This window comes from Canis lupus, chromosome 18 (assembly GCF_011100685.1).
Source record: "Canis lupus familiaris isolate Mischka breed German Shepherd chromosome 18, alternate assembly UU_Cfam_GSD_1.0, whole genome shotgun sequence".
Classification (NCBI taxonomy): Eukaryota; Metazoa; Chordata; class Mammalia; order Carnivora; family Canidae; genus Canis; species Canis lupus.
Window position 1 is genome coordinate 327,910 of NC_049239.1, and position 23,539 is coordinate 351,448.

General features: G+C 53.1%; 1 protein-coding gene across 1 annotated transcript in view; it reads left to right on the plus strand.

Moving 5' to 3' along the window:
* Positions 1 to 23,539, plus strand: part of ABCA13 (ATP binding cassette subfamily A member 13) — a 232,906-nt gene that overhangs the window by 44,156 nt on the left and 165,211 nt on the right. Inside the window, exons 8-19 of the mRNA XM_038562528.1 lie at positions 2,626 to 2,759; positions 6,051 to 6,208; positions 6,461 to 6,533; positions 6,845 to 7,066; positions 7,143 to 7,195; positions 9,332 to 9,459; positions 9,728 to 9,822; positions 10,035 to 10,142; positions 10,930 to 11,135; positions 11,908 to 12,047; positions 15,117 to 15,231; positions 17,556 to 22,337. Of these exons, the coding sequence (XP_038418456.1) occupies positions 2,626 to 2,759; positions 6,051 to 6,208; positions 6,461 to 6,533; positions 6,845 to 7,066; positions 7,143 to 7,195; positions 9,332 to 9,459; positions 9,728 to 9,822; positions 10,035 to 10,142; positions 10,930 to 11,135; positions 11,908 to 12,047; positions 15,117 to 15,231; positions 17,556 to 22,337 (6,214 nt within the window). The remainder of the gene's footprint in view (positions 1 to 2,625; positions 2,760 to 6,050; positions 6,209 to 6,460; positions 6,534 to 6,844; positions 7,067 to 7,142; positions 7,196 to 9,331; positions 9,460 to 9,727; positions 9,823 to 10,034; positions 10,143 to 10,929; positions 11,136 to 11,907; positions 12,048 to 15,116; positions 15,232 to 17,555; positions 22,338 to 23,539) is intronic.

A 23,539-nucleotide genomic window follows, 5' to 3' on the forward strand; every position in this document is an offset into this window, starting at 1 on the left:
TTCTTTCTTTTCCTCTATTTCTGTCTCTTTCTGTAAGGGGAACTCAGGGAGCAAACTGTGGAGTTAGAATTCATACATTCATCTATCCATCATCCATCCACATATTCATCCATCCATCCACCTACCCACCCATCTCTCCACACATCCATCCACTCATCCATCTCTTCACCTAACCACCATCCACACATCCATCCATTCATCTAGATACTCATCAACCCAACTACCCATCCACCCACCCACCCACCCATACACCCATCTATCCATCCACCCACCCACCCATCCACCCATCCATCTATCCACCCACCCACCTGTCCACCCATTCATTCATCCGTCCACCTACCCATCTATCCACACATCCATTCATCTATCTCAACATCCATCCATTCACCTGCCCACGCTTCTATACATCCATCCACTCACCTATCCATCCATCCACCCACTCACCCATCTATCTATACATAAATCTATCCACCCATTCATACATCCACATATCCATTCATTTATCTGTCCAATACTCACCCATCCACACATCTGTCCATTCATCTGTCCACACACCCACCATCTGTCCATAATCCATCCATTCATCTATCTATTCACCCACTCATCCATCCACACATCCATCCACCGGTCCACCCATTCATTCATTTATCCACCCATCCACCCACTCACTCATCCATCCATTTAACTCACTCAGTAAACACTTATTGAGTACTTTCTATGAAACAAACATTGTCCCATGAGTGGGAATAAAGAGCAGAATAACACATGGTTCTTGCTCTGAGGGAAGTCTTGTTTAGTACAGGAGAGAAATATGTCAATAAAGAAAAAACAAAGCCTGGAGAGGAGGGACCTAGCATCTTTCTCAGGAGAAGCGTGAGGAGAAGTTTTAAAGGAGGAGTTCTAGTTCATCAAAGACTCAAGGGAGCCGTGCCAGGAAAACCTGTGTGCGAAGCTCCCGGCCTTGGCGAGGGCCCCACGTGTTTTATCCCCATTGTGGCTGGAGCAGTGGGTGAGATCCTGGGCCAGATCACAGAAGGACTCAGGGGCAGCAGTTAGACCCGCATTTTGGACAGACCTTCCTAGTGCAGATGTAGGGCTGGCCTGGGGGCCGGCGCCTGGGGCCAGGAGCCCAGGATCAGATTCTCTCTGCCCGCCCCCAACTCTCTAAGTCTGTCTCCTGAACCATGCAGTACAGTGGTTACACAGAGATTTCTAACCTTTTTAGATTTTTCTGGCTCCTTGGAACAACCTGATGGGACACCCGCCATCACCCCAATCCCATCCAGGTTCTTCCCGTGGCTGCGGACTCAGCGTAGAGAGGGGCCTCCTTGGGCAGGAGAGTTGATCTGCGCCTCTGCAAGAGGGAAGACTGGTCTTTAACGTCTAATTTACTTCTCCTGCAGTGGGTCCAGCAGGAAGCACGAGTCCTTAACCCTCAGAACAAAACCCAGGAGATGGAGGTGACGACACACTAAATACCTCATTGCCACCTCCCTGGTGACCTCGGTTGTAACAAACTCATCAAACTGATTTTCTGTCAATTGCCAGGGAGTCCGAGCTGAGGCACACGATTGCAGAGCACCTCGGGGTGAAGAAAAATTGTCCTCCTTCCTCTTGTCCCAAGAAAAATCCCTTTGCCTCACGTGCAGATCGAGATGTTCTTCACTGTTCTGTTCTTGAAACTGAAACTGTTCTTCAGTGAAACTGTTAATTCCCACCATCTGAGCTGCCATTCAGCACTGGGTGTCCGAGCCCTGCTGTCCCCCCCTTTCTGGAATGATTTTATAGTTCATACCTCTCGGTCACCGCTGTCTCTTTTTCCTCTCCTTTCTAGAATTCTGTAATTCCAGCCCATCCTGAGCGCAGGAGAGATCAGTGGTTACAGTGCAGGGTCGGGATCAGATCTGGGTTTGGGTCAAGACTGCAGCTCAAGTGTGACACATGGTGATTCCTTTTCCCCCAAAGAGGACGATCACTGCACCTACCTATGTGTTGTGGGCAGGACCTGGTGAGGGAAATGCTGGCCTCGGGGGTGCCACCTCTTGGACACACAGCCAATGCCACGTTTAAAAATCTCAGAACCCGACCTTGCCCCCTTTATGTAAAGACAACAGACAGAGAGCGAGGAGTCGTGGATTTTGGGGCTTCCCGGTCGGCCTGCAGCATTAGTGTAAAAGGGTCCCAAGAGGTGACGCCGGTGAGAAAGGTTTGGTTTCGGGGTCCTTTAGGTGCTTGTGGGTCACGATCCTAAACAGTGTCGCGGCTGGGATGTCGCGGAGGGCTCACCGCGGAAGGTGGAGGCTTTCACGTTGGCGACGTGCTCCCAGAAGTGATGTCGAACCTCCGGAGGGGCGACCTCGGAGTTACAGTGATGTGAGCTTCAGAGTCCTCGAGCTATGCTCTCGTGTTCCTCCTGGAGACCGGGGTCGCCACGACCGGGAGGTGGCTGTCCTGCTGCGCCGCGGCCCCCGGCGTAGCTTCTGTTTGCTTCTCCAACCTGATGGCCTGGAGGGCGTCACTCGCTTCTCTTGTAGACCTGAGCGAGGCGTCACTTTCTGAATGGCTCCGACGCGCCGTGCCGTGGCCACGTCCTCTGATGGATACAAATCGTTGGTTGCCTTGCAGAGGCCGGAGACAGCCCGTCCCTGCAGAAGCTGCTGTGGGGTCCGCGGATGGCCCAGGCTGACCTGAAGCCCCGATTTGGTTTTGATGAAGCGCACGCAGAACAAATCCTGAATTACTCAGCCGAGCTGCAGGAGGTAGGCACGCGTGATGCTTCCCGCGCCGTGGGCTGCTCCCCCGGGGGCGCCTGGGCGGGAGAAGCAGCAGGACGTGGAGCCCCGTGAGCGCGGGGCTGCCTGGCCGCTGCGGGCCCTGCTGCTTTGGCCTCGAGGAGCCCCCCCTTCCCTCGTTGCCCCGGCCCCGAAGGCAGGGCGCCGGGAGCAGGGGCACGAGCCGTAGTGGTTCTCGCTCTCAGGCCAGCAGTGGGGTGGCAGCGGCGATGGGGGCCGCGGGCAGGAGCCTCCTTTCCAAACCGCATCAAATAAAGGGGTTGGACGTGCGACCCTGGAGCCCCGCTCGCCACTGCTACTCCTGGCGCCTGCACGTCCCTTTGTCACTTCTGCGTGTTGCCTGGCACTTCCCCTCGGGGTGGAGCAGGACGCGGGAGGCGCACGCCTGTCGCCGTGGGCTGCGTGGATGGCCTGGGGCAGGGCCCCGTGGTTGCCGGTGAGGGGCCGGGGGCTCCGTGAGACCACCACCTCCTGCTAGCATCTGGGTCTGGACTTGGCGCGCCTCCTGGGGCCACTCGTCGCACTTCCCCAGCGGCTGGGTCACCTCCGGGTTACCTGTGTGTAGTGGGCTGGGGGCCGCCGCTCACGGCTGTGCGGCCGAGCGTCTGGAACATTCTTTCACCGGGCGGGCTCGGCGTGGCCAGTCCGCGGTCTCCTGTTCTCATCCCACACCCGGCCCAATGCCATCCACCCCTGACGTCCCGTGGGACTGGCCGTTGCGTCCTGGCATCTGTCACGGGCGCCGCAGTGTCTACCAATTGGAAGCTCAGGGGGCAGATGGGACCCTATTTTCTCCAGACTCAGCACCCTGCTTTCTTATTAATTTAGAACAGAGTTTGAGTCAAACTGTATAGAACTTTACCGAAAAGGGTAAGGATTGGGCGTCTGAGTGGCTCAGTCGGTCATTGTGGTCCCGGGTCCTGGGATCGAGTCTCGTGCCGCGCTCCCTGCTCAGCGAGAACCCTGCTTCTCCCTCCCTCCGCCCTCCGCTCGGCTCCTACTCTCTCTCTTGCACTCTCTTCCAAATAAATAAACAATATCTTTTTTAAAAAAGATATTATTTATTTATTCATGAGAGACTTAGAGAGAAAGAGAGGCAGAGACACAGGCAGAGGGAGAAGCAGGCTCCCTGCAGGGGACATGGGACTCAACCCCAGGTCCCCAGGATCACGCCCTGGGCCAAAGGCGGTGCTAAACCGCTGAACTACATGGGCTGCCGAAATAAATAAAATCTTAAAAAAAAAAAAAATCGAACGGCAAGGTTTTGAGATTACAATCACAAGGGAAGTGATCGGGGGTCCCCGGGCACATGTCCCAGGTGCGCAGCTCCCTTGGCTGCTAGAACACGTCCCTCTTGCATGGTGGCCCCGCACAACACACGTTTACTGCGCGGCTCCGGCAGTCCGAAGGCCCAGGGGGGTCCCAGGGCTACGACCGGGGTGTCTGCGTTCCTCCTAGAGGCAGAGAAACTGCGTGTACAAGTTCATTTACAGAAATAAAGGAGATTTGGGTTCAAAATGTCAGGCTGAGGACGCCCAGGGGGCTTAGGGGTGAGCGCCTGCCTTCGGCCCAGGGCGTGACCCCGGGTCCCGGGATCGAGTCCCCGCAGGGAGCCTGCTTCTCCCTCTGCCTGTGTCTCTGCCTCTCTCTGCGTCTCATGAATAAATAAATAAAATCCTTAATAAAACCCAAAATGTCGACCTGCTTCTGACCTAGAAATCCAGTGTGACTCGTGCTGTGACTCGTCCCTCTTGGGTAATTTGGAGAGAGAATGTTTGTTTCTGGCAAAGCAGCTTTGTTGCTCCAAGGTGCCAGCTGAACGGGGCTGCTCTGGTGCTCACTTTTGCTTGGAGGGTGACAACGAGCAGCGTTTGACTCGTCCCGGGTCCTGGGCCTGGGGAAGCTGTGCTGTGCGCTTATAGACGATCCCGAAAAACCTAATTCTGGAAGGCTTCCTGCCCACTGACCGGACGGGTGACCCTTCGTCGGCCCGTTACTTCCTCCGTGGAGCGGGGACCAGAGCGGCTCCTTGGCCAAGGCTGTGGTGTTGTTCCCGGGAGGGAACACTCTGGAAGAAACGGCCAGTGAATGTGATTCCTGCTGTTGGTAGATCCCCACAAGGGGGCCTGGGAGCGGATCGTGCGTTCCGTCCTGTCCTGACCCCCCAGAGGGTCACCCCGGGGGCTGTCCGCCCTGCAGGTCCGGGCACGGGCACCTGCTGCACGCGGTCAGCTGGCCCAGGTCTGCAGCAGGTGCCGTCCCGCCGCGAGCCACCCGCGGGTCCACACCCGCCTCGTGCCTCCCCGTCTCTCCGACTGCGATTCGGCTGATGTGCAGCGTCCGACTTCATTCTGGCGAAGCGGCCCATGAGCTGCGGGCGTCTGCTGTGGTTCTGCGCCCCCGGCCACCGGAGCTTGCCTCGCTCACTGAAGCCCTAAGCCCACAGCTCGATTCCCTTCCCAACGTTTTTTCCTGTTTCGTGGTGAGTCCCTTGCAGGGACGAGCCCCGGGGGCCCCACGTCCCCCCCATCAAGCGCCTGCGTCCCGAGTGCATCCACCGGCCTTGGCACAAAGGTCACCAGGAAGCGTGTCTTCCTCCGAGGCGCACACGGGTCGTGACAAGAGCCAGACTTGGGCTGTGGCGTGTGGGGTCCCCGGGGGCTGCCTGGACGCCCCCGGTGCTTGGGTGCAGGGGTGGGCCTGGGGCATGTGGGGGGCGCGTGTCATCACCGCGAAACCAGAGCTCGCCGACGTGTTCATGCCGTCCCCAAGGTGTCCGATTTCAGGGTCCGCGTCGCTGGTTTAGTGACGTTTGTGATGACGGCCTTCCCTCTCCGTTTTTAAAAGAGATTTTATTTATTTATTTTAGAGAGAGAGACAGAGAGAGAGCGAGTGAGAGAGCCTGGGGGGAAGGGGCCGGGGCTCGATCTCACGCCCCGGGGGTCATGACCTGGGCCGAAACCGAGTGGGACGCGCAGCCGTCTGGGCCCCCCGGCGCCCTGCTCCTGACGGTGGCCGCGGGCGGAGGACGGGAGCCAGCAGCCCCGTGAAGCTGCGCGCGTCCTTCGATGCCGTTTTTAACCCTTAACTCCTGGGTAGGAATCGAATCGTACGGCGAGTAGCAGGCGCTTCACTGGCCGCATCTCCAGAACGGGCCGCCGTCCGGCCGTCATCGCGGGGCCCGTCGCGGCCTCCCCGGCACAGGCTCTGGGCGGCAGCGCGCGGCCGCAGCGCTAACCTTGTCCCTTCTGCTCGCAGGTGCTGGGGCGCTGGCGGCAGGTGCCGGCGGGGGTCCCCCGCGGCCTGGAGGCCCTCGGCCGTCGGCAGGGGGCGGGCGCTCTGCACGCCGTGCCCCTCGTCCTCGGCGACAGCGTGGCAGCAGCTGGCCCCGGCGGCAACCACTCGGCTCCCAACACGTAAGGCGTCTTTTCCTGCTCGGGCGGGCCGGGCCGGGCCGGGCCGGTGAGGGCGGCGTCACGGAGGCCGGAGGGTTTGCAGCCAGCAGCCGGGAAGCTGCAGCGGGGGCGTCCTGCACCGTCGGCGGCCCCGCGTGTGTGTGGAGGAGGGACGTCCCGGGTGGCTGGGGACGTGTCAGACGAGCAGAACCAAGGTCCCACGGCCCAGGGACGGGGAGCCCGGGGCACTCTGGCTCTTGGCTCCTCCTCCAGGATCGGGATGTTAGAGAGGGTCCTGCTCCGAGGAGCAGGTGGGGTCGCCCCAGCCACCTCTGCCCACGTGCAGGTGGGAAGGAGGGGGGCCCACCCGTCCCCACGAGCCTGCCCACTGCTGGCTCCGTGCAGGACCCCAGAGGCCCTGTGCCCTCCGCTCTAAGGAAGGAAGGATCTGCTGGGCGTAGGGCAGGCAGGAGACCCCGGGCTGAGGACGCCCCGCGCTTAGTGGCGGCTCCCCGTTCCCTCACGCCTCCCGCGGCACCCACGACTCTGTCCTCATCTCGCCTGAGCCCGCCCCGCCGCCTCCTCCCCTTAGCAGTTGCCTCCTGGGACACCCCGCCGCACCGCCCTCCTGGGTCGTGTCGTCCCGTGTTTGTGCAGACGGCTGTCTCCTGGGTGGACGCGAGCCCCGCTGCAGCAGGGGTCATGGGGGCGGCCGTGGTGCGGTCCCAGCTCCGTCCTCCGGGCCGACACCTGCCCCGGCCGCTGGACTCGTGTCCCCTCCTGGCATCGCCCGGCGCGTCCTTCCTAGCGCTCGGTGTCATTGTAGACGGCAGCTGCCCAACCCCCAGCACCTCGCTTGCCCGGGCTCCTCCGGTCCGGGTAGGACCCCCTGTCCCTGGTGGGAAGCTGCTGGCTCAGGCTCCTGCTCCCACCCGTTGGCGCCCACTGCTCACAGCTTGTCTCTCACATCACAGCTTCCAACCGGAAGACTGAACAAGTCTCCCTTTGGTACCAAGGACGCAGGTCATTAGAGGCGGGTGTGCAGCTGGTGGCACCTGTTCCTGCCTGGACCTCCTGCACCAGGATGATGAGATGCGGTAGAGGGGGGTTGGTGGGCACGGGCAGGGGGGCCAGGCGGGGCCAGGTGGGGCCAGGAGGGGTGGTCAGGTGGGTCCAGGTGGGGTCAGGCAGGGTCAGATGGGGGACAGGTAGGGTCCGGGAGGGTGAGGTCGGGTCAGGTGGGGCCAAGTGGGATCAGGTGGGATCAGGTGGGGTCAGGTGATGGTCAAGTGGGGCCAGGCGGGGATCAGGTGGGGGGCCTCTTGGGGTCAGGTGGGTTCAGATGGGGTCTGGTGGGGTTTGGCAGGGGTCAAGTGGGGGCCAGATGGGGTCAGGTGGGGGCCAGGTGTGGTCAGGCAGTGGTTGGGTGGGATGTGGGCAGGTCAGGCAGGGCCAGGCAGGGTCTGGTGAGGTCTGGTGGAGGCCAGGTGGGGTCAGGTGGGGTCCAGGCAGGGTCCAGGCGGGGCCAGGCAGGGTAGGCAGGAGGAGTCAGGCAAGGTCAGGTGGGGGCCAAGTGGGGTAAGGCAGGGCCAGTGGGGGTCAGGCAGTGGTTGGGTGGGGTCTGGGGAGGGTAAGTGGGGTCTGATGGGGTCAGGTGGGGGTCGGGTGGGGTGGGGGTGTGGTCCAGACAGGGTCCAGGTGGGGTCAGGCAGTGGTTGGATGGGGTGTGAGGGGCATCAGGCAGGGGTCAGGTGAGGGCCAAGTGGGGCGAGGTGGGGCCAGGCAGTGGTCAGGTGGGGCAGGGGGAGTCAGGCAGGGTCAGGTGGGGGCAGGTGAGGGCCAAGCCGTGTCAAGCAGGGCCAGGCAAGGCCAGGAAGTGGTCGGGTGGGTGGGGGAGTCAGGCGGGGCAAGGTGGGGTCAGGAAGGGCCAAGTGGGGTCAGGTGGGACCAGGCAGGGCTAGGCAGGGTCAGGCGGGGGCCAAGTGGGGTCAGGCAGGGCCAGGTGGGGTCAGGTGAGAACCAAGTGGGGTTAGTTGGGGCCAGGCAGGGCCAAGTAGGGTCAGGTGGGGCCAGGCGGGGCCAGGCGGGGTCATGTGGGGCCAGGCGGGGCCAGGTGGGGTCACATGGGGTCAGGTGAGGGCCCAGTGGGGTCAGGCAGGGTCAGGTGGGGCCAGGCAGTGGTTGGGTGGGTGGGGGGAATCAGGCAGGGCCAGTCTGGGCCAGGTGGGGTCAGGTGAGGGCCAAGCAGGTCAGGCAGGGTCAGACAGGGTCATTGGGGTCAGGCGGGGCCAGGCAGAGTCAGGTGAAGGGTAGGGGTTCAGGTGGGGCCAGCTGGGGTTGCGCGGGGCCAGGCTGGGCCAGGCAGTGGTCTGGTGGTGTAGGGGGAGTCAGGCAGGGCCAGGCGGGGTCAGGCAGTGGTCAGGTGGGGTGGGAGTGGGGTCCAGGCAGGGTTCAGTCGGGGTCAGGTGAGGGTCAGGCGGGGCCCGTGGGGTCAGGCAGTGGTCGGGTGGGGTGGCGGTGGGGTCCAGGCAGGGTCCAGGTGCGGCCAGCGGGGTCAGGCTCCAGCCTTGTAGACCTGGCACAAGTGCCACTAGCGTCATCTTCTGTGTCTCTCCTTCCTGCTCACACTCTTCCTGGAGGAGGATTCCGCGTGTTTGTGGAGAACGTGAGGGTCTGCGTTCACCTGCTGGGCGCTTGCTCCCAGGGTGCGACCCCCACCTGGTTCTTCACTCGCACACTTGGTCCCAGTTTCAGCCCCTCTCACCTCAGAGCGTCTGTCTTTGGAGCTGCTCTCCTGGGTTGCCCCCTCCCTCCCCCCTCCCTCCCTCCTTCCTCCTCATCCTCCTGGGGCCACACAGAGCCTCTGGGGAGGGGAGGTCGCTGCAGCTCCTGGGGCGGCTCCCGGACTGCCTGGCCTCCGGGGCGTGGGCTCCGCACCTCTCCGCTGGGGAGCTCCGGGGCTGCAGCAGTGCCCGCCTGCTTCCCTCCCTCCCGGCCCCGGCTGCAGGGGTGCAGCTGGGCTGCGGGCTGGGCATCCTTCTGGAACCTTCCAGACTCTTCGGTTGCTGCTGATTCGCCCGTGCCGGGGCGTCCGTCCACCACTCATAAGTCGGCATCTGAAACTCTTGTTTCCTGTGCCCTCAGGTTGCTGCACCTACAGAAGCTGGAGGACGTTCTTCGAGACCTGCCACCAAGGCCGGCTCCGAGGAGGCCGCTCGCCCTTTCCCCGGCCCTCGGGAACGCGATAGCGCACAAGCTGCGTTTCGTGCAAGGTGAGCTCGCCGCTGTTCTTGGCACCGCTTGCTAGGAGCCACACGTGGGGTCCCTTGGAAAGCCATCCTCCGGGTCTTCAGCAGCGTGAGAGCGCATCACGCGTTCTCTGATTCCCTCTCTGGGCAAGCTCATGAAGCGTGTGGTGGCAGGTGTGGGGGGGCGCAGGTGCGGGGTTTTGCATCCGTGTCCGTGCACGGCCGTGCGTGGGGGTCAGGCGGGGAGCAGCCTGCGTGGGGAGCCCTGATGCCTCGCTCTGCGGCCCCCCAGGAGCCCTCGCGTGCCTGGAGGCGGCGGCCAGCGGCGGCGGCCCGGGCGGACGGGAGCAGCCGGGAGAGGAGTCCCTGCTTCGGGAGCAGGAGCAGGTAAAGCGTGGCCCGGCCTGTGAACAGACAGGTTTGGTGAAACACTCGGGAGGCTCCTGGCCCTTCGCTTGGCCCACGCCGTGGGCTGCGCTGGCGGAACGGGCGCGTTTTCCAAGAGCTTGGTCTTACATTGAAGTTTGCATCGGTGCTGACGCGGGCTGTGCCCCTGCCAGCCCCTCTGGGCGTCACCACTGTGCCCTCTGTCCCGGCAGGGGCGCCTGCACGCGAGCGTGTCCGGGAGGGCGGCCCTCCCGTGTCCCCGCGGCTTCTCCAACGAGACCAGCGTCCTGAACAAGCTCCTGAGGTCAGCAGAGGATGCGGTGAGTAGCCACCTCTGATCTCGTCCGCGGAAGCCCCCGGGCTCGTTTTAGGGGTTGGCTCCCTGTGCGGTGCCAGCTGCCCCTGCGGCCTGTGCGTTGGCCACACCGGGAGGGCACGGGCCCCCATCCCACCAGACCTCCCAACAGTAGCGAGCTTTGACCGGGAGCCCCCACATTTCCGACGTGGCCCTGTGCTCCCCTGGCTTCCCGGCTCCCCGTCCTCTCCAGCTCCAGCTGCAAATGTCAAGACGGCCCGTGTCTCCAGGCGTCAGGCAGCCGGGGTGGAGGCACAGCCGGCCGGCCTTCCCTGCTCGTGCCGCCTGCTGAGCGCTCAACAGTGGGGAGTGCTTTGTTAGGAAAGGTGATCGTTCCCACCGAGCACGGAACATTCCAGTAGCGGCTACCATTTCTTCCTCCCTGCAACCGGTTCCGTTTGTCACCCCGTCGGCTGCGCTGCCCGCTGCCCGGGGCACCTGCACCTTCTGGGTGTGGCTGGACGCGGTGTCGCAGCCCAGCCCGGGGTACCTGCAGCACAGCTCCGGGGACACGGGTCCGGCCACAGCGGCGCTGGGCACGCAGTCCCTCCTGCCTGTCCCGGGTGAGCCGCGGTGCGGGGCTAGGGCTTCGGATCCAGGATGGTCCCTGGGCCCTGGGGCTCCTCAGAGGCCCACCAGCCACGTCTCTGTCACGGTTCAAGGGAGCCCGTGGGGAGTGAACGGCGGGGAGGGCCTCTCCGCGCCACCCGGCCTGGCTCCCTGGGTCACAGCGCGTCTCTTCTCCTGTCAAGGGTCACCTTTTGCAAGAGGTCATCACCGGGCGCACAGATATGCCAGTGTCAGTACCCGGAGGACTTCTGGGCTGGCCGGAGGTGGAGGCGCAGCTGGCGGCCGTGGTCCTTTCCTGCCGGAGGCTCCTGCGCCTGCTGGGAACTGCTGCCTCACCCGGGGACGGTGACCTTGCCGCGGACTGTCGGGACCCGCTTCTCGCCGCAGTGTAAGCCCGCGTGCAGCAGAATAGCTGAGACCCGGGGGGGGGGGGGCTAGCTGCCCTCCATAGGGGTCAACGTAGCATCCTCTATTTCTAGTATATTCTGTTTCGAGGGGAGGTATGATCCTTTTTTTTTAACCTAAAAAAAAGACGGACCTACTTGGTACTATTGGAAAATATTTAAAAATACAAAAAATTAGGGGTGCCTGGGTGGCTCAGCAGGTTGAGCACCTGACTCCTGGTTTTGGCGCAGGCCGTGGCCTCAGGGTCGTGAGATCGAGCCCCATGTTGGGCTCCGTGCTGAGCGGGACGTCTACGTGAGACTCTCCGTCCGCCCCTCCCCTGCTCGTGTGCATGCGCCCCCCTCCCCGTCTCTAATAAGTAAGCACATCTTTAAAAAAAAAAAAAGATAAAAATACAAAAAACAATAAACAAGTCTTTTAAAGGTTGACCATTGACTTCATCTTTCACAAGGTTCCGGACTCCACAGTTGATTCCGTATTGTGTCCTTCTATTTTCCGCTTTTCTATTCTCTTGATTTGCTGGGTCTTACGTGCCGTGTGTTTCTGCGAGTGGTTTCCCCTCACTTTTCAAATCAGGCTGAGGGAATCCGTAAGCAGTCAGATAGCTATTGAGGAAACTGTCGCAAAGGTTCCAACTTCTGACCGAGTGGACTGCCCGGCGCGCGTGTATGTTTGCGTTTGGATGAATCTGTACTGGTGTGTCTTCTGGGGGACCACGAGGAGACGTCAGCTGTCCCTGGACTCCTCTGTTGCAGGGTATTTCACACCCTGGAGGAAGTACAGCTGTCCCTGGAGGAAACAGCCTACCGGGGAGCCTTCCTGGGACTCATCCGCAAGACCTGTGAACTGGTCTGCTATGTGCACGTGCATGGAAGGCTCCCGAACCACCCACCTGGTGAGTCGGGGCCTCCACTACGGGAATGTGGGCACTTGTCCCCCATTCGTGGCCCCCTTGCTCCTCAGAGACGACTAAAGGGGAGCTGGGAGCACAGGCTCGCCAGGTATCACTTGCCACCGTGATGACAACGCCACGTTCCTAACAGCCCCTCCGGGGCCCGGATGTGCGGCTCACCCTGCTTCCTGGGGCAGCACCCCGGGCCGGGCAGCTCCCCTGTTTCCATGGCGTCCTCAAACCCCAAAATCCTCTCAAATGCAAATTTGATGCGTTTGCCACTGCGCGACCCACAGGCGGGTGTTCTCTCGTTCCAAAGGCCTCCTTTTCTGGGAAGATGCTGGCGGGGTGGCACCTGGTGGAGGGCTGGTGGCCTGGGTCCGGCCCGCCCCGGGGTCCACGCTGGCCCTGGTTGTCCGTGCGCCGTGCACACCACGGCTTCCCCTCGGAACACCTGCTGCCTCCACGTGCGGTGGGGCCGGGAGGCTGTGTCCCTGCTCCGTGCTCACGTCCCCCTAATCGTGTCCATCCTCCTCAAACAGCCGTTTGGTTTTTGTTGTTGTTGTTTTTAGTTTTTTGTTAGATTCCAGTTTGCTAACCTACAGGATAATTAATACTAGTCTCAGGTGTGCAAGACGGCGATCCAGCAGTTGCCTGTATCGCCTGGTGTCATCAGGACGGGTGCGCTCCTTTGTCCCCATCCCCCGCTCCCCCCCCCCCCAACCAGCAGGCCTTCCCTACAGTGAAGGGTCTGTCTCCCTCCCCTTCCCTTTGCTCCTAGTATGCGGCGAATTGCAGTATTTGTCCCCCTTTGGGTGACTTCCTTGGCTGAGCAGAACACGCTCCAGTTCTGCCCACGTTGTCGTGGTGGCAAGATCTTCCTTTCGATGGCTGGTGTCTTCCATAGTGGGTGCCTGCACCACCTCCTTAGCATTCAGCAGGGACACGGGGCTGTTGCTCTATTTGGCTGTTGCTGCTGCTGCAGCGCTGGGGGGCGGGTGCCCCTTCGAATCTACTCTCGTGGCCTTTGGATGAATACCCAGCAGGGCTGCTCTCTTGGGGACTTTTTGAGGACCCTCCACACCCCAACTAGTGCTTTTAGGGGCCGCCAGGGACCCCCGGCTGTGGAGGTCGGTGTCAGACCCCCCCTCGTCGGGTCTCTCCACCTGCGGCAGGCCACACGAGTTCTGCACTTGGCAGCCGTCAGGGCTGGGCTGACGGCTGACACTCCTGTTGGGTTCTTGTCCTGCGCTGCAGCTTTGCTTCGTTATTTTGCTGGTTTTTCCAAAAACACTGGCTGTAAAGAGTGACCTTCAGTGAGAAGTCTGGGTTCGGAAGTCTCAATAATATTGACAATCACAACATTTACTGTGTTTTGTTTCAGTTCTTTCATTCGGTCTTCACTTCAACCCTTGACTTGGCTTCCATTTATTTTTAAAGATTTTATGTATTTATTTGACAGGGAGACCGAGAGAGCACAGGCGGGGGAGTGGCAGAGGGAGAGGGAGAGGGAGAGGCAGGCTCCCCCCTGAGCAGGGAGCCCGACGCGGGGCTGGATCCCAGGCCCCCGCATCGTGACCTGAGCCCAAGGCAGACCCTTAACCAGCTGAGCCCCCAGAGGCCCCTCTTTAGCATTTCCCTGATAATGAGTGATGCGGAGCTTGTTTTTTCTTGCTTGTTGACCATCTGTCTGTCTTTGGAAAAATATCTGCCGGGGTCAGCTGCCCATTTTTAAATCAGATTGTTTTTTTGTTGTTGAGTAGAAGGAGTTCTTTATGTATTTTGGGCATTGGCTCCTTACTGGAAGTATCCTCCGTAAATCTCTTCTCCAGTCCAGTAGGTTGCTTTTTTGTTTTATTAATGGGGTTTCCTTTGCTGTGCAGAAGCGTTTCAGTTTGATGGAGTCTTGATAGTTTTATTTTGTGGCCCTTCCGTGAGGAGACAGATCCAAAAAAAATATTGCTAAGACCACTGTCCAAGAATTTACTGCCTAGATTTTCTGTCGGGAGTTTTACGGGTTCAGGTCTCACATTTAGATCTTTGGTGTATTCTGAGGTTATTCTTGTGCACGGTGTAAGAAAGTGGACAGTTCACTCGTCTGCATGTGGCGGCCGGTACTCCCGACTCCACTTGTTAAGGAGCCTGTCTTTTACCCATTGTGTGCTCTTGTCTCCTTTGTTGCAGATTAATTGACCCTATAAGTGCAGGCTTATTTTCTGAGGTCTCTATTCTGTTTCCTTGATCTATGTGTCTATTTTTGTGCCAATGGCATACTGTTCTGGGTTATTTTGATTGATTATGTTTTTGTCCTAACCATGGGTCACATCTTTCTGCTTCTTTATATGCCCAGTGATTTTTTTTTAAAAGATTTTATTTATTTATTCATGAGAGACAGAGAGAGAGAGGCAGAGACACAGGCAGAGGGAAAAGCAGGCTCCATGCAGGGAGCCCGACGGAGGACTCGATCCCGGGACTCCAGGGTCACGCCCTGGCTGAAGGTGGCGCTAAACTGCTGAGCCACCCAGGGATCCCCTGCCCAGTGATTTTTGATGCCAAACATTATTATTTTATTATTTTTTTCAAACATGATTTATCCTTATTTTGTGCTTGCTACTTTGTTTTCCTATTTTTAAAAAGATTTTATTAGAGAGAGAGAGAGAACACGCATAAGCAGAAGTGGCAGAGGGAGAGGGAGAAGCTGAGCAGGGAGCCTGAGTCCGGGCTCAATCCCAGGACCCCGGGATCATGACCTGAGCCAAAGGCAGATGCTTAACCGCCTGAGCCATCCTGGAGCCCCAGAAACAGCTTGTTTAAAATGAGAAAAGACCAAACTTCTAGAAATCCTGGGTCTCACCTTCTGTACTTTCTGTTTTCTATGGATCACCATCTATGCTGCTTGATGGCCAGTGGTATTTGACCTTTGCCAGAAGTGGAAGCCAACTCTCAAGGATTTCAAACCTTTTGTTTTATTTTCAACCAGGATTAACCGAACCACTATAGTGTTTTTCACTTTGGCAGATTTGACTGTTGTGTCCAACTAAAAATCAATATATGAAATGCCTTTCCATTTAGCTTTCTCTGAGGAGTCGCCTTGTTATGGAGAAAACATGGATTGGGAAGTCATCACGGATAATTATTTCACATTTTTGAGTAACTTCCTCAAGTCTCCAGCTGCTTCCATCTCTAGGTGAGTTTTCAGAATTTAATTTCCAGGTTTCGATTTAACTATTATCTAAAGACAAAACCTACTTATAGAAACACTTTATTTACTTATTTATTTGTGTAGTTATTATTTTTTAGAGATAACGTGAGAGAGTGTGAGTTGGGGGGAGGAGCAGAGGGAGAGGAAGAGAGAATCTTGAGCAGACTCCAGGTCCCTCTCAGAGCCTGATGAGGGGCTTGATCTCACAACCTTGAGATCACGACCGGAGCCAAAGTCGAGAGTGGGACGCTTAACATGCTGCACCACCCGGGGGCCCAATAAGCACTTGCTTTAAAATGTGAGCTCCTGATGTGGCTGTTGATGCGGCGTTTCCTATTAGGTGTTTGATAATATTTGCTCCATACAATGTAATGACTCATGTTTCCATGGATTTTGAAGAGAAATACAGACGATAATAATAAGATTTTCTTTCCAAAGCGTAACTTATAATACCTGCTCCGAAGATGGAATGTTGGAATAATACTCTCATCCAGTTGCTTACGTTAGACAGGGAATCAGTGATTTAAGATTCTGGTAGTTCTAGAGATTTTGGGGAGAGAAATGACCTTTGGAACAAGCACTGCCAGGTTGTATGAGGCTCTGCTATTTTGGCATGTGCACTGAGGTGGAGATTTTTATGTATAATTATGGACATTGTATATAGTTTGTTTATTTATTTATTATTAATTAATTAATTAATTAATTTATTTATTTAAAAGGATGAGCCTTTCATTTTACTTATTCTTTTAAAGTAAGCTCTACATCCGATGTGGGGCGTGAACTCACAACCCTGAGATCAAGAGTTGTCTGCTCTACCAACTAACCTGGCCAGGTGCCCTAGCTATCATGTATATTTTAAGATATATTTATCTATTTGAGAAAGAGAGAGAGAGAGAGAGAGAGAGAGAGAATGCTGGGGGGAGCGGCAGAGGGTGAGGGAGAGAGTCTGCTGCAGACTCTGCACTGAGTGTGGAGCCCCAGGTGGGCCTCCATCTCATGACCCCGCAATCAGGACCTGCACAAAACAACAGCTGGACTCTTAACTGACTGAGCCCCCGAGGGGTGCCTGGGTGGCTCAGTTGGTTAAGTGTCTGCCTTGGGCTCAGATCATGATCTCAAGGTCATGAGATCGAGCCCCACATCGGGCTCCCTGCTCAGCGGGGAGTCTGCTTCTCCCTATTCCTCTGCCTGGTGCATGCACCATGTCTTTTTTTTTTTTTTTTTAAGGTTTTATTTATTTTTATTTAGAGAGGTCGAGAGCACAAGCGGAGGAGGGGCGGGGAAGAGGGAGAGAGACTCTCAAGCAGACTCCATGCTCTACACGGAGACCCATTTGGGGCTCGATCTCATGACTCTGAGATCATGACAGGAGCTAAAATTACGAGTCAGATGCTCAGACAACCAAGGCACCCATGTGCCCTTTATGTCATCTTTCTAAACTCTGAAACACATAGAGCCCCAGTGATTTAAAAAGTGGGCTGGTGGCTCCTGAGTTAGTGACTTTTCCAGGTGTGGACTTGTATTACGGGTATGGACTTATCATAACTGCTGAGTTGCTCCTCTGAGAACTCTTTGTATTTCACAAGTAGACACCCGGAGAGAAGGTACATGACCTACAATCATGAGTTTCTAGTGGTGGGAAGTACTGCATTGTTTAAGGAGCACTGGAATATCTCCCAGAACAGGCCATTCCAGTAGTTGTCCTTAAATCATAGGGGGTAGTTTCTGACACACTTTGCCATTGGACTCCCTCTGTAGCCAAGACATTGGGAGACACAACAGGAATCGAATCCTGAGATTCTTCTGACATACACAGAAAACTTAGCTTTAACGATCTTACAAAAGAAATCATGGAGTAAAATAATATAAAATTTATTGTTTTTGGTGCAGGAAGCAGATTTTGAGTTATATCTTTTTTTTTTTTTTTAAGAGTTTATTTATTCATGAGAGACACAGGCAGAGGGAGAAACAGGCTCCATGCAGGGAGCCAGAAGGGGGACTCGATCCTGGGTCTCCAGGACTTGATCCCAGGTCTCCAGGATCACACCCTGGGCTGAAGTTGGTGGCACTAAACCGCTGAACCCCCCGGGCTGCCCAGATTTTGAGCATCTGAATTGTGGTTTTCTAAAACACTTCCAGATGTTCAAATTAACTTAATTCCAGTTGCAAAATATATTGTGTAGCAAATAGTCCAATTATGTTTTGCTGTAGATAAGTGTATTACTTTGAAAATTCAGTAAGTTGAATTTGTCTTGAATTTACTTATTTATTTATTTTTGGGTACTAAGACAATTCCGTTACTATTGTAGGGTCTTGAATTCCACAAAGGAACTTCTTATGATGGAAAAGAAGTTGCATCCCCTTGAGGACGAGCAAATAGACTATTTTTTATCTTTTGTGGGATTTTTGGAGAAATTATTGCCTGATCCTTTTGACTCACCCAGTATGCCCAAATTCCATGACCCCCCATCCCTCACTGAGACTCTTCTGAACACGAGCCATTTGTGGATAAATCGTTTACAAAGTTTAAAGAGAGACCCATCTGCTATTGATAGTCAGAAACTCTTGGAATTTGGCAAAGCAATGATTGACAAAATAGAAACTCTTGAACATCTCTGGATAAAGAAGGAATCAAACAATATTTTAAGATTTATGGAATTAGTACTTTTTGAAATTAATCCCAAGCTCCTGGAATTGTGGATGTATGGCATTTCAAAAGGAGAAAGAATGAAATTGGAAACCTTGTCTACACTTCTTAATTTTTCTGTCCCGGAAGATGCGAGGGTCCTTAGCAAGAGCCTTAACTTTTCCCAGTTGTTCCATTCAGACTGGCCTCAATCGCCAGCTGTGGAAATGGACTTTGTACATGTAAGTGAAACTGTGATAAGTGGTCTCTATGAATTCGGGTTTCTGAAGCAGGGACAAGTCTCCAAAGCTCTGGACACAGTCTATGCTATAAGGAATGCATCTGAACTTTTCTCAGCCCTTTCTGAGCCTGAAAAACGAGAAGTTGATACAATCTTGACTCAGATATATCTAAATGTCTTCCACGACAAAGATTCAGCTTTGCTTCTGCGGATTTATTCTTCGTGTTTCCAACATATTTATAAACTCTTGAGCATTCAGAGCACAGAGTCTTTGCTATCTTTTCTTGCACAAACCTCAAAACACATTTTGGATATCATAAAGCAATTTAATTTCCAAAACATCAGTAAAGCATTTGCATTTTTATACGAGACAACAGGGGTTCTGGAGGGACTTTCTGACGGATCTTATTGTCAGCAGTTGCTTTCAAGTTTTAACTACTTGGAGCTTCAAGCTCAATCCCTGGTGTCTACAGAGGGCCCAGAACTGGAAGTGATCCATGCCACGTTGACAGGCCTCAAGCAGCTGCTCATGGTAGATGAAGATTTCCGTATTTCTTTCTTTCAATACATGAGCCAGCTCTTCAACGGATCAGTAGAAGCCCTGTCGGGTGATGAATGCTTTGCTTTGGATAATAAGAACATCTCTTCCGTGGATTACTCAACAGAGAGAGGGTCTTCATTTATCCTTCCATGGACACAAATTCTTTCAAACCTCTCAGCAAATGGCAGTACGTTCAATGAATTAACGGCTGTTCACTGTACCGCCTCATGGCTTCAAATGTGGACTGAAATCTTGGGAAACCTATCTCAGATATTACAGTTTGACATGAATGTTTTCATTCCTCTTCATGTTGGTCTCACTCAGCTTCTGGATGAATTGGAAAGTGATGTGAAAATTTCTGAAAGCTGCCCGGGAATATTTCCCACCCATCACCCTGCCAGACTCATACTGGATTTGTTTAAGAATGTAACTCAAGCTGATGGCTTTCATGATTGGGATGATTTTTTGACCCTCAGAGATCTCTGGGTAGTATTAGGTGATGCATTAGTTTGGGTAAAGTCACTTAGCCCTGGCCAAGTAGGGAAATCCCTTTTCACCATGGAAACTGCCCTGCATCAGCTAAAGACATTTCCATTAAACACAAGTGCAAGCAGAGAATTTTTCTATTCTCTGCTTGATGTTTTCATGGAGTTAAGCACTAATACCTCAGAATACATCAACAGAAACGTACGACTGATAAATCACTTTCTGTCAAATGATGTCACAGATTATGGAGTGAAATTTGAAAGTGTCCTCACCCAGCTCAGAGAAACAATGTTATTGCTTCAAAATGTGTCACATGACCAAGATTTATTGTCCTGTGCCAATATTTTCCAAAACATTACTGAGTTTATTTTGGAAGATGGCTTTTTACATGTAAATACATCACAGAGGACATTACGTATTCTGGCTGTGCTAAATTCCACATTTTCCTCCGAGGACACGATTAGCAGCCTGAAGGGATGCATTGCCTGGGTAGACCTCATGAACCATCTGTACATGATGTATAATTCCGGTGTTGCACAAGGCTCTCCTCAGGGTAACTGGAGGAGTTTCGGAGATGTGGGAGACAAAATTAACTCTACATTGAACCTTGTTACTTGGATTCTAAATATAAAGGAATCTCCCTGCTCATGGAATAAGTCAGACATAAATTGTGTGAATATCGTATTGAAAAATGTAACTGACTTTCTGAATGCAATGCTCACTGCAATCTTTGAAAAGGAAAAGGTACCCAAATTTGAGATCTTACTAACTCTTTTAAATGGTTCCACAAACCAAGTAAGGATGATTATCAACAACTTGACAAGAGATTTTGACTTTATATCTCAGTCCAACTGGAAACGTTTTACTGAATTAATTCTAAGACCCGTAGAACTGTCAGATGACATACCTAGCCAGTTTACAGATCTTTGGCGGCATTTAGTAGCTCTGGGGAAGGAAATTCAGAAACTTATGAAAGAAATTTCCAGTAACATCCTAGAAAATGACTCCTCTTCTACGTCTGTAAAGTTTTTAAATATATTTGCTACCAGTCCAAAAGAAAAGGACGTCAACAGCTTGGGCAATTCGTTTTATCAATTAGCCAGCTACCTTGCCTTCAACTTCTCTCATGACCTCCAAAATCCACCACAAATAATTCCTCATGAAATCATGAACGCTGTAGGTCTTGGTATCCAACTGATTAGAGATGTGTTCAACTCCCTGACGCCCTCAGTTCTTCATAAGATCCCACAAGATCCGGGTGACATTCAGGTTTTCAAGAAGGTAGCTTCTCTCCTGCGCACTCTCAAGAAGATGGACATAGACCTGCTGGTCAACCAACTTGAGCAAGTGAGTGAAAGCCTAACAGATTTCTTGAAGAATGTCAGTAGGTTAGGTACTCGCAGCCTGGGGGCCAACTTGCTTGTTGGCTTGGTGGAAAAATTTGTGGACAGCTCACGTGCTTGGAATGTCAATCATCTGCTGAAGTTCTCACGCTTGTTCCCTAAGGATGATGTCAACGCTGTGGTAGACACATACTATGTGCTTCCTCATGCCGTGAGGCTCCTGCAGAGGGGAGTCGACAAAAACCTCACCGAAGTCCTCAAGGATGTCTACAACTTCACTCTCCTTCATGGCATAAGCATTTCCAGTGTCACCAAGGAAGACTTTGCTATCGTGATAAAGACTCTTTTGGACACAGTTGAATTAATATCAGAGAAACCGGAAATTCTTTCTGCGGCTTTAACCTGCCTTCCTGTGATTTGGTGCTGGAATCACACAGCTTCTGGGTTTCAGCCGAGCCTCAAGTTAGACGCCTGTAAATCCCGTGAGCTCACATCGTCTTCCTTTTATAGTAAAGTGGCCAGTATGCTCAACCACCTCCACCTCTCTCCCCCGGTAGGTTTGCAGTGTCCGGATGAAGGCTCGCAGGAGGAGATTTCTAGGAAGATGGTCTGTGTAATTCGTGAACTAGTGGACTGGAATTCCATTCTTCTAGAGCTCTCTGAGGTCTTCCATGTTAAAACATCGCTTGTGAAAACCATGCAAGAATTTTGGCATAAAGCGTTGCCGTATGTCCCGTCTTCTGAAAATCAAAGCAATGACAGTATCTCCGAACTTTGTCCCAGTGGCCCCATAAAGCAAATTGCTTCGCAGATCATAGCACAATTAAAAAACGTTAACTTTACAAAAATTCAGTTAGATGAAAACTTTCTTGATAAACTAGCTAGTTTAAACAAGATCCTTAACATTAGTGAGGGCACAGAGGCATCTGTTCGAAATAAGATTTCCTTAATTTTGGAAAAGATCATGAAATTGCCTTCTGGGGATCAGCAACCAGAAAATAGTACCCGTTCCCTAGATCCTCCATTCATGACATTTCTAGATGTCAACCTGACGGGCAGTAGTTCAGAAGCATCATCAAGTTTTACTAAAAAAAGAGAAGCGGCTTACAACTCTTCTTACTTTGAGAAACTAAGGCTTGAGCTTGAACAAATCATGACAGATCTAAGCCACGACTTTCCTAACAGACCCCTGCTTTCTGAAATTATCAAAGAAATTCAGATGATTAATTCAGAGACTCTTCAAAACGTAACTTTGCAACTCGCCCATTTTTTTGAAAGCCTGGGGTCGTCATTGAAGACATCAGAAATCACTGAAGATTTTCTGTCGGTCATAAAAAACTGGCTTCATAAAGGGGCAAACCAAGATGACTCTGAAATGATTCAAACATTATTTCTTCTTATGGCCAATGGGAGTTCACCTGATGATCTAGCTTTGTTGATCAAAGACATTGCTACCTTTTTGGGTTTACTCAAAATCATCTCTAGGGAAGGTAATTTTGATGTTGCCCATCTTACTCAACTGTTAAGCCAAGAGCAGCTAACTAATTTCTCCCTTGTTCCACTCCTTTTTGAAAGTTTCTTAATTAACTCAATCAATACATTAGCCGGGAGTTCTCCAGAGGAAGCCTCAAATTCAAGTGATACTGACCTTCACATAATGAATTTCATCAAGCTCACCTTGAACCAGACGCTGTCAGAAAACGGTGAGAGAATAATCCTGCCTCCAAGAAGCATGGTGGATTCCGTGGAACAGGTTTTGAAAACATTCTTCTCAGTTTTACTAGAGGAAAATTCTGAGGACAAAATATCTCTTCTGCTAAAGGCCTTCCACAAAGACATTGTTGCAGAGATGAGGTGAGTCTACTTTTTTTTTTTAAGGGTTTCTTTTTCTTTTCTTTTCTTTTCTTTTCTTTTCTTTTCTTTTCTTTTCTTTTCTTTTCTTTTCTTTCTTTTCTTTTCTTTCTTTTCTTTTCTTTTCTTTTCTTTTCTTTTCTTTTCTTTTCTTTTCTTTCTTTTTTCTTTCTTTTCTTTTCTTTTCTTTTCTTTCTTTTTTCTTTTTTTTCTTTTCTTTCTTCATGAGAAACAGAGAAAGAGGCAGAGACACAGGCAGAGGGCGAAGCAGGCTCCCTGCCGGGAGCCCGATGTGGGACTCGATCCCAGGTCTCTAGGATCAGGCCTTGGGCCAAAGGCGGTGCTAAACCGCTGAGCCACTCCGGTTGCCCCACTTTTTTTTTTGTTTTGAAGGTTTACTTATTGAGAGGGAGAAAGAGAGGGAGAGAGAATGCTGAGTGGGGGAGGGAGGAGGAGAGGGAGAGAGAATCTCAAGCAGACTCCTTTGCACGGAGTATGGAGTCAATAAGGGGCTCGATCTCACAGCCCTGAGATCACAATCTGAGCTGAAATCAATAGTTGGATGCTTAACCAACTGTGCCAGCCAGGCGCCCATCTACTTTTGTGTAGTAAATGAGGTTATTCTATGTTACAGTTGACTTTTATTTCCTGAAGCATATAAATACCAATAACAGCACTTTTATACCTATCACCTTGGATGTTTTAATGGACATTTTATTAAAATACCAAAGCGAAATAATTTTGATGATTGTCATCTAAGTAGTAAGCACTTATGGAAACCTAGCCCCTGGCCATTAATCACTAATGCTTTCTTACATTTTTGGGTTCTGAAGATAGTTATAGAAGTTCTATTTTATGTGGAACTTAAGCATTAGTTTTTATATATGTGTATGCATATACATGCTCATAATTAGAATAGATGTAGTAACTGTCTCATCACCAGTGAGGGGTTTAAATATTTTCATGCCAATTAATCTAAAATTCTCAAACTGAGGGCACCTGGGTGGCTCAGTTGGTAAAGCATCTGCCTTTGGCTCAGGTCATGATCCCAACGTCCTGGAATCGGGCCCCGTGTCGGGCTCCCTGCTCCACGGGGAGCCTGCTTCTCCCTCTCCCTCTGCTCGTGCTCTCTCTCTCTCTCAATAAAAAAAAAAAAAAAAGTCTTTAAAAATACTTCTAAAACTGATAGTCACATTATTTTTTCA